This window comes from Lingula anatina, chromosome 2, assembly GCF_051362555.1.
Source record: "Lingula anatina isolate TDL-2025a chromosome 2, LinAna3.0, whole genome shotgun sequence".
NCBI lineage: Eukaryota > Metazoa > Brachiopoda > Lingulata > Lingulida > Lingulidae > Lingula > Lingula anatina.
Genome location: NC_141768.1, coordinates 14,763,350 through 14,778,277, shown reverse-complemented (window position 1 = coordinate 14,778,277; position 14,928 = coordinate 14,763,350). Strand labels below are relative to the sequence as shown.

Below are 14,928 nucleotides of genomic sequence, written 5' to 3'. Positions count from 1 at the left end.
AATTTTCTGGAGCAATGCACGGGTCGTCGTACATTACAGGTGGGTACGTTTTGTAATGTGATTGGAAGATTTTCATTTACTGCGGAGTCTGTACACAATAAGGTCAAGTCAAGTAAATAGAGGTGGAGAAGCACTTCCCAAGAAAAGCAAGGCGTGTTGAGGTAAATAGCGAAACTATCAGCAAACGAAATCCCTTCTTATAATAATTAGATTAGATTTTGCATTGATATTTGTACTTCTGTGATCTCTGTTAAAACGAACATTTCAAACGAAATGATTTGCAGATTTACATGTGATGTAGAACTAGTGTGCATATGATATGTGAAATCATAGTACAGTTGTAGGAATGACGTCTTGTATCTATTTATTTTCAAACTCTCCAAGGTTGTATGTAGGTGTTTTATCAAATAGGTTTTCTAGGATTCATTGATATTCTGACATAAAAAACGTTCAGTTGTCCACAGTTGCAATTGTTATGCTATTTATTTAACTTCTGAAAATACATTTTATGTTTTCATGGTAAACAACAACAATATTTCAGTCTTCATATTCACGTATATGTCTACCAGGGCACGTCATAATGTTTGGAATGTGGCAAAACTAGGTTAACAGTGCACTGTCAACTTTGTTTGGAAATGTACCAAATTATTTTTCCCTGTGGATTTGAGCATTACAGGTACATGTCTAGGGGCTATAATTGAATATAAATCTCTTTAAAAGATTATGATACACCCCTCATCTTTTGTATGTTGTAGATCAGTTATGATGTTGCACTAACTATTAAGGAACATATATGTACATAAATGTCAGTAATAGGTTTTTTCAGAAAGGGTCCAAGCAGGGTAACATGTACCTGTACATGTAGTTGGCCCTAGGGGTGGGAGGCACAGGTGACGGGAATGATGGATAGAATACAACAAGAGCAGCCTGCAGGCATTTATCTTACGTGTTTCACTTGATATCTTTCTGACATTAAACACTTAGTTTTCCACAAATCTACCAGTATTCTACAGTGATGATAGAGCTTTCATTGCTGACTGGATGTTTTGCAATAATGCCCATGTGCAAAAAAACTCACTTTGTGAGATTATATTTTGATACTTGTTTACATTACTGAAAATGGGAATATAAGGTGCTCTGAAATGGGTAGAGGTAAATTATTATACTCAGCCCCCCTAAAGTGTCTCACAGGTGCCACCCAACAGATGTTGGAGTATGATAACTGTGTATGTGGGTCTCACAATGTATTAACCAGTTAAATCTAGTGGTCAGGTTTTTTTTACTATATCTTCTTCTCATATCTGTTTAATTTTTCTGTTATATGCTGTCTTTTAAGATGCTGATGCATTACATTGTAAAAATGTGGATTTATAAGAGTTATTGATCACCATGGCAAAATGTCAAGGGCAGCTTCTTCCAGGAATCTAATCAAAGATGTAATAAAGTCTTTACAAGAGTTGTTTTTAGTGCCCTCCCCCTCCCCTGCTCTTAGACTGCAAGAATAACCCTTAGAGGTCCGTGAAAGTGGATCTATCATTTCACTTTAAGCTTGCTTTTTATGGTAATTTCTCTCTAAATTTGATCAAAAGTGATGGAATATATTTTTCAAAAGAATTTACTGTCAATAATATGTTAAACAAAAATAAATTGGAATAATTTCATAGGGAAGGAATGCAGTTTGTGCTTTGGAACACATGATAAATCTTGAATATTATTTTTTGTAATGGAATGATTGAGTAGCTTTATTAAGTTAGGGAGTAATTACCGTCAATCTGTTTATAACAAACATTCTGTCTGTCTTTCTTTCTGTCTCCCTGTGTTTGTCTATTACATAAAAAGATAAATATAGAAATATGGGTAGATAGCTAATATATACAGAGACTTTTCTTTTTCTTCTTTTGAAAATCCATCTGAATATTGGTTGAACAATTATTCTGAACATTCAGCTGAAAGAAGAAACTGTACGCTGTAAATAAGAGAGCGAAAATCCTTACAGATTACTATCTAGTACATTATTTTGATTCATGTCAGGAACTGCGAAGCACAACTCATCCAAATAATTATCAGTACTGCGTCAACTGAGGATTAGCATCTTGACAATGCCCGAACATTAACCAAAGGCAGATAAGACAAATATGACCTAAAATCATCAAACTCGTAATTCAGAAAAGATAGTAAAGTTTTGACAGTAATCTATAACCTTGACACATAGTGAAAAGGGGTCATACTTGGTTTTCTCACATATGATTTTTAACACTTTTGTTGAAGATAAAATTGTTATAATAATAATTTAGTAATAATATTAAATAATTATTATTTTTATAATTATGATATAATAATGATGAAGATAAAGGATGTCTTTTCAGCTGTGTAATTGCATGTGTATGATCATTTAAACTTTCAAGATTTAGTATGTCTGTAGTTACAAGAATTTTCATAAAATATATCATTTTGCTTTTAACTTGAACACTTCATAATTAAGTATGTCTGTGGTACATGCAAGTGTTCATATTATATACAAGTACTTAAAAATAGAGACAGAAAGCTAAATTTTAATTTATAGGGATTATCTGACATAACTTCATATTTTATTGACAGGTCCATCTTAACCTTCAAGCAGTGTGTCTTTCTAGATCATTAATGATCATGATAAATACAGGAAATGCATTTGGTTGTTCTTATTGCTTGAATTCAATCCTGCTAATACATCACTTGCCCTGTATCTTAAAGTAATAGCATCTGATACTGCAGTGATTTTGAAACTCTTGAACAAGCAGTAATACATATCTTTTGGCCAAGTCATCGTAAGAGAGACTGTAACTGATTTGATTTAGTATATTTATTAATTGAGTGCTGTAACTGCCAAGTGTGGCATCACATGGCATAATTTTGATATTTTGAATTATTATCTGTATATTGTATTTTTCTCTTTTTTTCCAAAATTATGGGGGAAAATATGTATGAATAGTTTATATGGGGTTGGAAGAACTACAGGCCAAAATATTTGAGAGTTTCTCTGTTACAATGCCTTTTAGATCTGAAGTATTCCAGATTTGCTATCATTGTCACAGTTAATCATGAGTCATTTTGTGAAAATTAAATAAACATATTCATAGATACGTGTAAAATTCATTCTCTCCACTAATTAGCTGAAAATCATCCAACACTTGCAGGTGGCTGTATTTAACAGATTTAAAAAACATTTTCCAATCAATTGCACTTTGGTTTATTTTTCTATGCACATTATACAAGTTAATTTGATATGTGTATATATATATTTTTTTTCTTTTTGCATTATATTTAGTCCTGTGCAAGGCTTTCTAGATGTAGTTGATGAAGATGAGTATGAAAAAAGAAGCTCCCCCTCCAAGGCCTCCAGCTCCATCATTGGGGAAGCTCAGCAAGGGCTCACCCGGGGGGATAGCAATCCGCTTCAATGCTACAAACCTAGAATCTGATTCTGACATTGAAGATGATCTCAAAGACTCAATCCAGTTCCACCGAAGTGAGTCAAGTGGGGGATTGACAACATGGAAACGGAGCAATGATATTACTGATGATAATGGAAATAACAAGGAGGATATGATTTCCCCATGCTCACTTCAGAAGCCTAGTTCTGTCTCTGACCTGGAGACAGTCAAGCAAAAGGACCACCAAATACACAGACCGGGTTGGCAATCAGATCCCCTGGGGGCATCACCCACAAGGACGAGGTAAGGTGGGAGTTCACTCATACAAATTGCAATCTCACAAACTCACTCTTTCAGATAAATCAGGTCTGTAGACAAACCACCCATTTGGCTTATTCTGAATCAAAACCTGATCTAGTTTCATTGAACACAGGTTTACATGGGAAGCCTAGAATTTGCTTATTCTAGCAACTTTTAATGAGGCTAGACTTGCTGAAAAAGGAATGGGAATGCTAAAGGAGGAGGGTGGCAGTGAATTTCATATTAGGGAATGTGTAACTCTGTTTGCGGTGTGTGTTAATACAGTCTAGATCAGTGTAAACTGTGTCTGCACTCTGCAACTATAATCATTTTATGCTTCTTTGTCCAACATAACATCTGACATGTGCATAACAATTTTGGACTCATTTGAAATATGTTTAAGATGATTTATTCATTCCTGTGAATAAACCAGTAAGGTTGACATGTATGTTGATAATGCAGGAACAGGCCGACCCAACTACCAGACTCGGCACCGAATGATCCAGAATTCACCGGTAGACCAGGCCACACTACCCGTTTTCAAGGTGTGTGTCAGATCGCATTACACAGTATCATACCCTGAACAAATTTTGAGTGGTGATGGAATGCTTTTCAACCCCGCTGAGAATCGTCACTATCACATCGCATACTAGGCAAGAGCGGTGTCGCGTCTGATACTGTGTAATGCGATCTGACACACACCTTGAAAACGGGTAGTGTGGTCTGATCTACCGGTGAATTCTGGATCATTCGGTGCCGAGTCTGGTAGTTGGGTAGGCCTGAGGAAATTAATGGAAAAGATGTATGGAATAAGGGCTCATTCAGAACAAGTTGAAAACACCTTAGACCACATTCACAATCAAAAATGATCTGCAGACTAACAGAGCTGTGGATCAAATATGGCCAATCCACTTGAAAACTTCCAGCATAACCCTCTAACAGACACTGAATAGATTCACCCTTGGGGATTACACAGGAAACTTTCAAGTGGATCGGCCATATTTGATCCGCAGAACATTTTTAATTGTGAATGTGGCCGAAGTTTTTTTTTTTTTTTTGTGTGTGTGTGTGTGTGAAAGGAAAGAGAGAACAGCATTAATCAGTTCAAAGTCAGAAAAAATCTGCAAGTATCGATCAATCTGGAGAGTGTATTTGTTCCTGTATTCTGAGGTAATGTGGCTTCATCAGAGAAAGTAATCTAGAAGCATTATTCTCTACTCAAAAGAATCATGTCTGCACACGTGCACTTGCACACTCCGCATACACCTCATGCATAACAAACAGATGTATGTTTAGTTTTCGCAATTGCGCTCTTTAAGACACATGACTACAATAAAAAAATAATTCTGTACTAATATTGAACACGCTTTAAACAGATACAGACATTTTCGTATTATAAAGAATTCCTGTTCTAATTAATAGTGTCAATTTGACGTGAGTTTTTGAGTCTCCTGGAAGCCTGCATCCATTACCAGCATTAATACGTTCCAATGCACTTTCTATGATGCACATTCTTACTAAGTGGTTCAGGACATAAAAAACTTAATTTTTGTGCACAAATTAATCAAGATAAATGGGGTGAATAATAGTTTGATGTGTAATAGTGATGGAGCTTGATTGCACAGGGCCTATCATAGGTTCACAAAATCAAATCTTCATTTATTGGTGGCTTTCCTGATTTATAATTACTTATCACATTTGAATAGAGACATTATGCTTACTACTCTCATGCATGCACTGATAGTTGATTAATTTTATTTTATTTACCTTATTATCAAGTTTTTTTCTCAAATTGAATTAATTATTGATTTTGTCTGAAAAAAATTCTAGCTTGTTGGCAAAAAGGAGCATGCAATAACAACTTCCATTGCGTCTGATTATGTGTGCTGTTGGTTGCATCTTATATTGGTTCCATTTTTCTTCTGTCTGAGAAATGAAAAGTGTTCCTTTAATAATGAAAATCTTTACCATCAGGTCTCCTAAAATGGTTCCCAAGAGACCAAAGCCTCCTTCAACAGGTATACGGAAGATAGCGACTGGAGTGATAGAAGATGATAAAGATGGGGAGTCTTGGTTTGATAGCAAGGACAGTCCAGATGATCCTCTTACTGCCCTGAGTAAGAAGCTGGCCAGTGAAGCTGAAGAGGATGACCTTTCTGATTACAGTAGTGACCCCAAAATAAATGATGAGGTTGCTAAGAGAAAGTGTGCAGAAGACAATGGAAGTGTGCCTCCTGCAGAGTCGATAAAAATCATGGATGAGTATTATGAAGCAGAGCCGTTAGAGGAATTTGATGGAGGTGTTAATCTTCCCAGGGCTGTTATAACACGTTCTTCTGCAGGTGTGGAGGTTAGCCAGGCCATGGCTGTAGGAGGGCCAAGTAAGGCTAAAAAAATTGTGAGAAAAGCTGCCAGTTTGCTAAAAAATAGACCAAAGCCGACCATGGCACCAGGACCATTGACTTTCAGCTCCTTAATGGATAAAAAATCGAAACAGGACTCTGAAGATACCTTTTATGACATTTTTGAGTCAACTCCACCAGTTGATAGCAAAGCTTCTCCAAAAGATTTACAGAATAGTGCTCAAGCAGACCACCATGAGTCAGTACCCGGTAAAAAGTTATTTAGCTGGATGGTCGTAGTATTTTTGTATTTTATTCTTCCATTACCCTCCTACATCTCAGGAATGGTCATTGGTGCTGCCATAATGTATGCCTTGATGCGTTTCTACAAGTGGTGGATGGAACCTCGGCAGCCAATGGAACCCTGCGTGATCCCCCCACTTTCTGAACTCCCCCCTCTTTTGGTACCCGAAATGAAGGAAGGAAAAAATGATGGAGTGTTTAAGGTAATCTGTGGTGTTTGTTATCATTGTTTGTAGAGCTGAAAAAAAGAAGAAGACAGACTTTCAAAGTACTACTCAAGTCTGATGCTGTTCACATCAAACCATTGTGCAATGTGTAATGGTACATTTTACATACAGTTTGCTGTCTGCATCAAGCTTGCCAAAAACACTATCAGCACATAGAAGATTGAATTTGTTAGTAAAAAAAAAGATAATGAGATTTTTTTTTCTCTATGTGTTTCTGGCTGAACAACTGCAGTTAAATTGAATAGTGGGACCACAATTAGTCTTGAAAAAATTATTTACTAGACCATTTGTATGATTCATGAAAGAGAGGATTGGTATGAAAAACGTTTCCTCTCTACTGACAAAAGAATGTAAATGTAAAAAAATGTTTATTTAGTGATAGTATCTCATGAGTGGGACACTCTTTAAAAACATTCTTGGATTGACCTTACACTTTGATGGAAAATTATAATGATTAGATGAATTAATTCATTTTTGCTCAAAAATTCTCTTTTACATCCAGATTGAAAGCTCATGAATACTTTTTTCTATTTATAGACTCATACATGATGTAAGCTCATTTTGCTGAATCCGATACCTTTTATATTTAAGGAGTATTGTGATAGTGTTTTTAATTGTAAGCAACAGTTTCTTCCTGAGACTGTCTAGATTGCAGAAATCAGCTATGTAAATACAGTTGTGTAATTGCAACTTTGAGATCGTGACATTATACCCATCCAGGTTAAAGGGAAAAACATTACAATTGGAACATTATAAATAGGCACATTAGTAAAATGGGGGTTTGAATTGGATCCTTTTTCATGGCAGCAAGGCAATAAGATGTATTAAGTCTAAGTAGTTCCAGGAAATGAGTGAGTAAATCAATACTTAGGTTGTTGGGAAACTTTCTAACCTACAGATATGGCATAACTTCTATTACCAGCAGTGATTTAGCACCTTTTGTTATTGGATGTCATTAATCAAGTAATTACTATTAAATCTATACATTTAACTGCCCCAGGGAAGCAATGAATATCAAAATCTTCATCCAGGAGATAATTAATTTTTGTATCAAGATTGTGCTGGATACCAACAAAGTGAAGGTTGTAATAGATAGAACAGTTTAGCAGTCATGGCTAGATAGAACTGGCAATTTGTCAGACATAAGAATCATGCATTGTGTACTGAATCCAAATGGAAGTGACATTTCATTACTGATTCCCTAACAGATATAGCTGTTGTGTTCATTTATTCCATTAACAATGCATTTTATGGCACTGACTTATTAACTGTGGAATATAACAAGACAATAATTTTTGCCATTATGACCAAGGAAAGAAAACATCTATTATGAAACTAAATTTAATATAATTATAATACCTGAGCTATTCTATTGAAATCAAAGAATAGAATTATGAAGTCATTGCCCTATACAAACTAATATAAAGTTAAAGCATTCTACTTTAAGTTATTTGGTGCAATCTTTGAATATTTTGTCCTATTATTGTGAAATTATCTTTACCCTATTAATATTAACTAAAATGAGCAAGAATATGAGACTAATTTTTATCATATTCTATAATACTTCACCTTTATCTCTCTTAGGGTTGGATGAATGAGCTTCAGTACCCCTATGATCCAGAAGACTACCACATTAGCCAAACATTCTCTATTTACGTCCGATTAGAAGGCTCAACCCTGCGTTTATCTCGTCCTTTGAAGAACGTGCCAAAACGTGCCATGTGGGATGAACCTCACCACACTTCGAAATTTATACATCAAAGAATTTACGACTTGACCGATTCCGGCGTCTTCCTGCTTCCCCAAGGGCTTGTCAAGAAAAGAGTATGGAGTAAAAAATACCCATTGTGTATCAAATTATCTAAAGCGGGGGATGCTTTAAGCAAGCAGATGTCCCCTCAAAGCTCAACTGAAGATCCCAATGACGCCAAGGGGTCAGGTTTTGAAGTTGTCACAAAAGAGGCTTGTGATGACAGTGTGTTATACCTGTTTGCAAGGTCAGGGCGAGAGAAAGAGGAATGGTATTGGAGATTTGATGCTGCCACCAAAGGCACACCTCTTTCAGACTATAAACTGGAACAGTTGTTGAAAGAGGCCAAGTTTCTTCACAAACGTTCAAGTTCCTATAGTTCACTCAAGTCCCACAAGAGGGAGGGGTCCACTGATTCCACCAAGTCCTGGAGTTCAGAGGAGGATGGTGAGGAGCCTCTGAGGAGGATACTGCTAGGTTATGCAGGGTAATTGTTCAAATTACTAGTTATGGTATCCTTTACTGGATTTTTTTTTTTTGCCTAATCTTATTATGCTGCTAAGAAAGAAGGCTTTATGGTTTACCGTTGGTAACTTCTTACAGTACTTTAGTACATTTTATATATATATATATAACTGCATGTAAACGAATTTGCCTGAACAAGAACATTTTTTTTTTAATTTAGGTATATGGGAAGAATAATGCCCAAAGAAGATGAGCTTCGAAAACTTAGTGGTTCTAGTTCTAATAATAGTCTTGGTATGGAGAATGACAAAAAGCCAGCACCTGGAAGTCCAGGAAAAAAATCAATAGAATTAAATGCTCCTGGAAAACATATAGCTTGTGAACCCCAAGTTCTGTGGGTGAATGCTTTGATTGGACGGTTATTTTGGGATTTCTTGCGAGAGAAATATTGGGCAGACAAATGTGCAGAGAAAATTCAGAAGAAATTGGATAAAATTCATGTAAGTCACTGCAGCATTTATTGTAGTTTTACATCAAACTACCACATTAACTGTTACAGTCAGATATTTGCCATACTGCGTTATCCTAGATCAGATGCCTGCAGAAGAATGGAAAACAATGCACATCGTTTATGCATTAGAGCTTGTGTCTGTTGAAGTTTCCCATTATGCAGTTATAGTGTAATATGCCTAGGTAGTGCCTATTTAATGTATGACACAAATTGCCCATTGGTCTTCCATTAAAGTGATGTATACTGCACCTCAATGTCCAAGTGCTGGTGAAATTCGATATTATTTTTATTTGATGATGATCATGTGCTGCACATGGTATTTTTATACTCAAGACAAAATTTTGGAGTTCAAATATTGAAAGGGTTTTAGGTAGTTTTACAAATTTGATTGGAGAAGAGAGTTCATAAAAATACTGTTCAATGAGATTAGCAGGTTTTGAGGACTTTATGTTTCAGAATATTTGTGAAGAAGTTTGTTTCTTATTTTCTTATTTGACACGTTTTTTTACAGTTGAAATTCAAATTCTGAATTGAAAGAGAATTGAAGAACCCCCTCTCCCCACCTTTGCACACACACACACACACACACACACACACACACATATATGCTTACATTGAAAGGGAAGAAAATTCAGAAGGATGTATGGAGAGGCATATATATATACATTAGCTGTTACAGTAATGTTTTCTTTATCAATTTCAGGTTCCATATTTTATTGATGCTCTTGTGATCTCTGACATAGAGCTTGGTACTGAAATGCCTGTGATACGCCGGGCCAGTAAACCTTACCTGGACGAGCGGGGATTATGGATAGATTTAGACATTGCTTACAATGGAGACTTCAGAATGACTTTAGAAACTAAGGTCAATTTGATGAAACTAAAGAAAAAGAAACACGTCAACAAGGAGGCAGATGAGGGGAGGCAGAGAAAAAAGTAAGCTGTTGATTAATATTGGTTATTACTTATAACATATGGAAAGATGTACTGAGTATTAACCTTGTTTGAAATTCACTGTACACCACTTGTCAACACACTGAATGTATATACTTTGAAATTATTTCTAGATCAGCTATAACAGACGAGGATGAAGAAGACAGTGCTGAGTCATCCACTGATGAAGAAGATGAAGAAACATTTGTAGATCCTTCAGTTGATCAGAGGTTGGAAGAAATGGTTTAGACTTCTTTCTTGTCTGGGGCTTCTTTGTGGAGCTCAGTCATTTGTGCATTGTCTCTGCTGCATGCCCCACTTGTGCATGCTCCACTTGTGCATTTAAAATTAAAGATTATCTTATTAGCACTGAAATCAGATCTAGAAACCATTATATAAATTATACATATATGTAAACTAGAAGAGCAGTCAGAGAGTGCAGACCTCCATCAAAGCAACACATTTCTCATTAATATTTTCCTTGTAATGGTTTCTAAGTAACTTAGGCCATTTTTAACCTGTAATGAAGTGTTTATCAGAGTGTGCCCATAATATTTTGAGTTAGGCTGTAGCTTGATGTACATTTACTTTTTAAAATGACATGAAAATCAGACATTATAACAAGGGGCATGTTGCAATTTTTCTTCTTTCAGTCCCAAGCATTCCCAGGGCCAAACTAAGGGCAGAAAGTTGCTGGCTTTCCTTGACAAGATCACAGAGTCTAAGTATTTCCAGCAAGCCACAGAGTACAAATACATCAAGAAAGCTATGGAGGGAGTCTCTAATACTCCCCTGATACTCACTGTGGAACTGAAAAGTTTGGTGGGAACATTGTCTGTTAACATTCCACCACCGCCAACTGATAGACTGTGGTAAGGAATGTTATTAAACTGGTATCACTGTTTCATTTATATAAAAAAATTCACACAGTGCATTTTGTACATAAATCACACTGTAACCATATTTCATTGCTGTATATGTATGCAGTGTTTTAAATCTTAGGTTAAATAGATGGTCTTTGATTTTGCCCCTTGTATAGTTTATATGGTAATTCTTGGCAATTGTAAATACGTTCAAAGATGTACGCCATGCCACATTTCTTATCAGGTATGGGTTCAGAACAAATCCTCGACTTTGGCTAACTGCAAAACCTCGTGTGGGTGAGAGAGAGGTCAGTTATACCCATGTGACTGAATGGATAGAAAAGAAATTGGCATTAGAATTCCAGGTAAGAGTTTACAATGACACTCAATAATAAGAGAAAACATGCATGCATTTGTGCACACACATACACAGCACAACACATAGGGTGATGTTTTTATAGTTGTTGATTGAAAACAACCCTATGAAAAGCAGATTGAAAGTAAAAGAAAATTGGAATCTGTTCTTTTTTGTAGATGGTAAATATTCATATTGCAACCTAAAAATAAGTAAATAATTAGTGGTACAACTCAAATTATTCATTATTTAAGATTTTGAAAAATACCTTTTTTTTTAGAGAGTATTTGTTCTTCCTAACATGGATGACTTGGTAATTCCTCTTATGGTGGCAGGATATATTAGAGATAGCATGACTGCTCAAGCTGAGGAAAAGAAATAAAAAAGCCCGGAGTCTTTGCAAGATAATTTCAGTGTGTCATTTATAGCATGTTAAACAAAGCATGTGGCTGAGATATTCATAAAATGTGTTCCTGTCTTTTTAAGTATAGGGAGATAATAATGTTTATTAGATTGTCTGGTTTGTTGTAATACACTATAAATTCTGCTTGAAAATGCTGAATGAATGAGGGCCTAGCCATAACTGATGTTAAAAAAAGTTGGATGTCTGATGTGTAAGTCATTGTACTGTTTAAGGTAACATGCTTTAATGTTCATTTACATAATGATATTTTTATAAAAAACTCTCATTTATCCAAAATAATGATTAGCTATTAGTATTTCAGAATTGCTGCTGTTGGTGATGTAAGTTGCTGTATAAGTGTAAATGCCTTTGTATCAGCAACGATATGTGTTATTTTTAAAAATCTTATTTACAATAATGCCTTTCTTCCCTAACAGGTGTATTTTTTTGATAAAATGTGCACATCTTATTTAAAAATAAAATGAGCAGATTTTGTACAAGTTTCCCAATAGTGTTGATGCTGCCAATATTGAATGTATGTAATTAAATAAGATTAAGTTGCACATAAAAATCTATATGTCTAACATTTTATATACTAAGTACTGGTAGATAATGTAAATTTTGTACATTTTTATTTTCGTACATTCAAGCTATTTTACCACCAGATAAAAGAGAAGGTAAACATTCAGTTTTAGCTTTAATAGTGTACTTTTTTAAGAAACAGGTTATATTTGTAAGCTGCATACCAGTTCAGTTGTTTTATTGATGGCGTTTTGAAAATTTACAAGAATCATATGAGATGTCATCTGAAAGAGTGAAAACAAACTCCATGGAATGAAGGAAAAAAGATAATGGTGCTCTATGCTCAGTTGTATATATTTTGTATGCTATTCAGATGTGATAAATGATTCAAAATATTCTTTGCTAAAAAGTTGGACTATATTTTTTGCACAAACAAGTGCTTAAATTAATTCAGTTGTATTTCTTTATGTTGCAAATAGCCTTAATTAAAGAAGGGTAGACCTGTTGTAATTGGCTGTTTGATTTATAAATTGTTTGATTAGAAAAGAGATTGCCTAATTTGTCATAAGTGAAATTTGCATCATTGATAGCCACAGTGATTGGCTGTTAACAAAAATACAGAATAAGGTGGTGTTTATGTATTTGCAATGGTCTAATGCTTTAGTGGTTGCATATGGTCTTCCATCTAGTTTTTCTTATGTTTTTAAACACATCAGAAATTGAAAAAGAAAACATAAATTATTAGTGCTTTTAGATGAAAAAAATCCAAAGAGGGTGTAAAAATATTCACCTTGATATATTAAGCGTAAAGGGGTCTACAATTAGGGAAGCATAATATTCAAGAGACTGGTATATTTATCATAATATATACACTCAGTCTATATAAGGACAATTGAAGCATTGGGACAAATGGTTATTATGTTACAGTAAATGTTAGCAATGGCACATTATAGTAGTTGCTTTTTGAGACAAATTTAAAATGCTCTTTTAAGTGGGAAAAGCCTTTGGAATTCTTACCTATTTTTGTTATATAGTTTCAGTTATGATTATTTTGCTTGATGGGAGAAAACTGTAGTGTTATAGTCAAAGTTTGGAAAATGATGTGACATTCCATTCCTTGCTAGGGCAGTCAAAACTTTGACCTGGTGCCAGCCTTGTCAGTAAAATAAATTCTAGGGAAGTGCCTCCGTGGCCTCTGGCTTTGTCATATATTTTCATTTTTATTTTCTTGTAAGCTTTTTGTTAACAAAGTAAATTTCAGATTTTTAGAAGGTCAATATTATGCTTTTCAAGTTGATATATTATGGTTATTAATTGGTGGAAAAGCTCAGTTTAGTATAAACTGTTCGTGCTCTCTTTATTGTGGTAACTATATATCAGTGTTTTCCTCAGCAATTTTATTTCCATTGTTGTTATTGTTCATGTTTTGTAAGATTATTGCAGTTTATCAATAAACTGTTTGATTGAAATCAAGTGTATGTCATAATATGAAAAAAAAAAGTTAATTGCAGGAAAAGAAAAACCTAGTAGGCCTGCTTTTGTCAGAAAAAAAAATGACATCTTCAGGAAATGTAATGCAGTACGAAACAATACGTACATAAGTAAAATGAAAACCAATTTTATTAAAGTTTTTGCCACTGTAAAACTTGAAGTGTCTTCACATTTTTAAAAAAGAGTGTATACTTCAAGAGATTTTGTCTGCGTGTGGAGAAAGGAGCTGGGATAACTTATGCTGTCTTAGACCCCATTCCCACAGATTTTAGATTGATCTATCCCTGTGGGGAGTCTCACTAGATTACTGTCAGCTATGCCGCTTAAGCGTCTGTCCCGCCTACTAAAAGGGGGTGATTAACTACAGTGCCCGCTCGGCTGACATCAATTTAGTGTGAACCCCCAGGGAGTTAGGTCGATCTAGATGGATCTATGGGAGTGCAGTCTTAGACTCCACCTGAAGGCCATTACCATCAAGCCCGTAGCCAGGGTTTTGAAAAGGGGGTTCTTTTTCTGAAAAAGTTGACCTTTTTCCAGCAAAACTTCATATACCTAGATCAAATTTTACCCAAAGTGGACCTTTTCTCAGCAAAGGGGTGGTTCTTTCGAACCCCAGAACCCCCCTGGCTACGGGCCTGACCATGTTTGTACAAAACAATACTATTATATTTTTTCATAGCTGATAAAAATTGCTATCAGCACGATTTCCAAATAGCTTCAATAAAAAAGGCTCTTAATTATTTTCCACAGAGTAGCTTGATTAAGTTTTGTACATTTTACCATGGAATAAGTGAAAACGTGAAAACCTTTTTTAATTGTTTAAATGCGTTAAATTAAAAAAAAAACTATAAGGAATCATTTAATATTTTCTGGTTTGAATTACGTTCATTTTTTTATTTTATTTTTTATGCTGAATAGAGGCGAAAAACTGCCATTAGCTGCACTAGTTTTAAGTAATGACGCTAGATGGCACTAAAATTTATCTACAGCTTATCAGCTTATCTAGCTTATCTGCTTAATCTCTATCAATTTGATCATATTTTCACTGCATTT

The 14,928-nt window shown here is 35.0% G+C and overlaps 1 protein-coding gene across 1 annotated transcript; it reads left to right on the top strand.

Annotated features, from left to right (window-relative positions):
* Positions 1 to 32: 32 nt before the first annotated feature.
* Positions 33 to 13,857, top strand: LOC106154536 (testis-expressed protein 2). Its single transcript, XM_013528912.2, has 10 exons — positions 33 to 161; positions 3,305 to 3,713; positions 5,685 to 6,558; positions 8,167 to 8,819; positions 9,018 to 9,297; positions 10,012 to 10,244; positions 10,376 to 10,471; positions 10,895 to 11,113; positions 11,349 to 11,469; positions 11,740 to 13,857. Exons 2-10 carry the CDS (start codon positions 3,334 to 3,336, stop codon positions 11,839 to 11,841), a joined length of 2,958 nt encoding a protein of 985 aa, XP_013384366.2. The 5' UTR covers positions 33 to 161; positions 3,305 to 3,333; the 3' UTR covers positions 11,842 to 13,857.
* Positions 13,858 to 14,928: the final 1,071 nt, after the last annotated feature.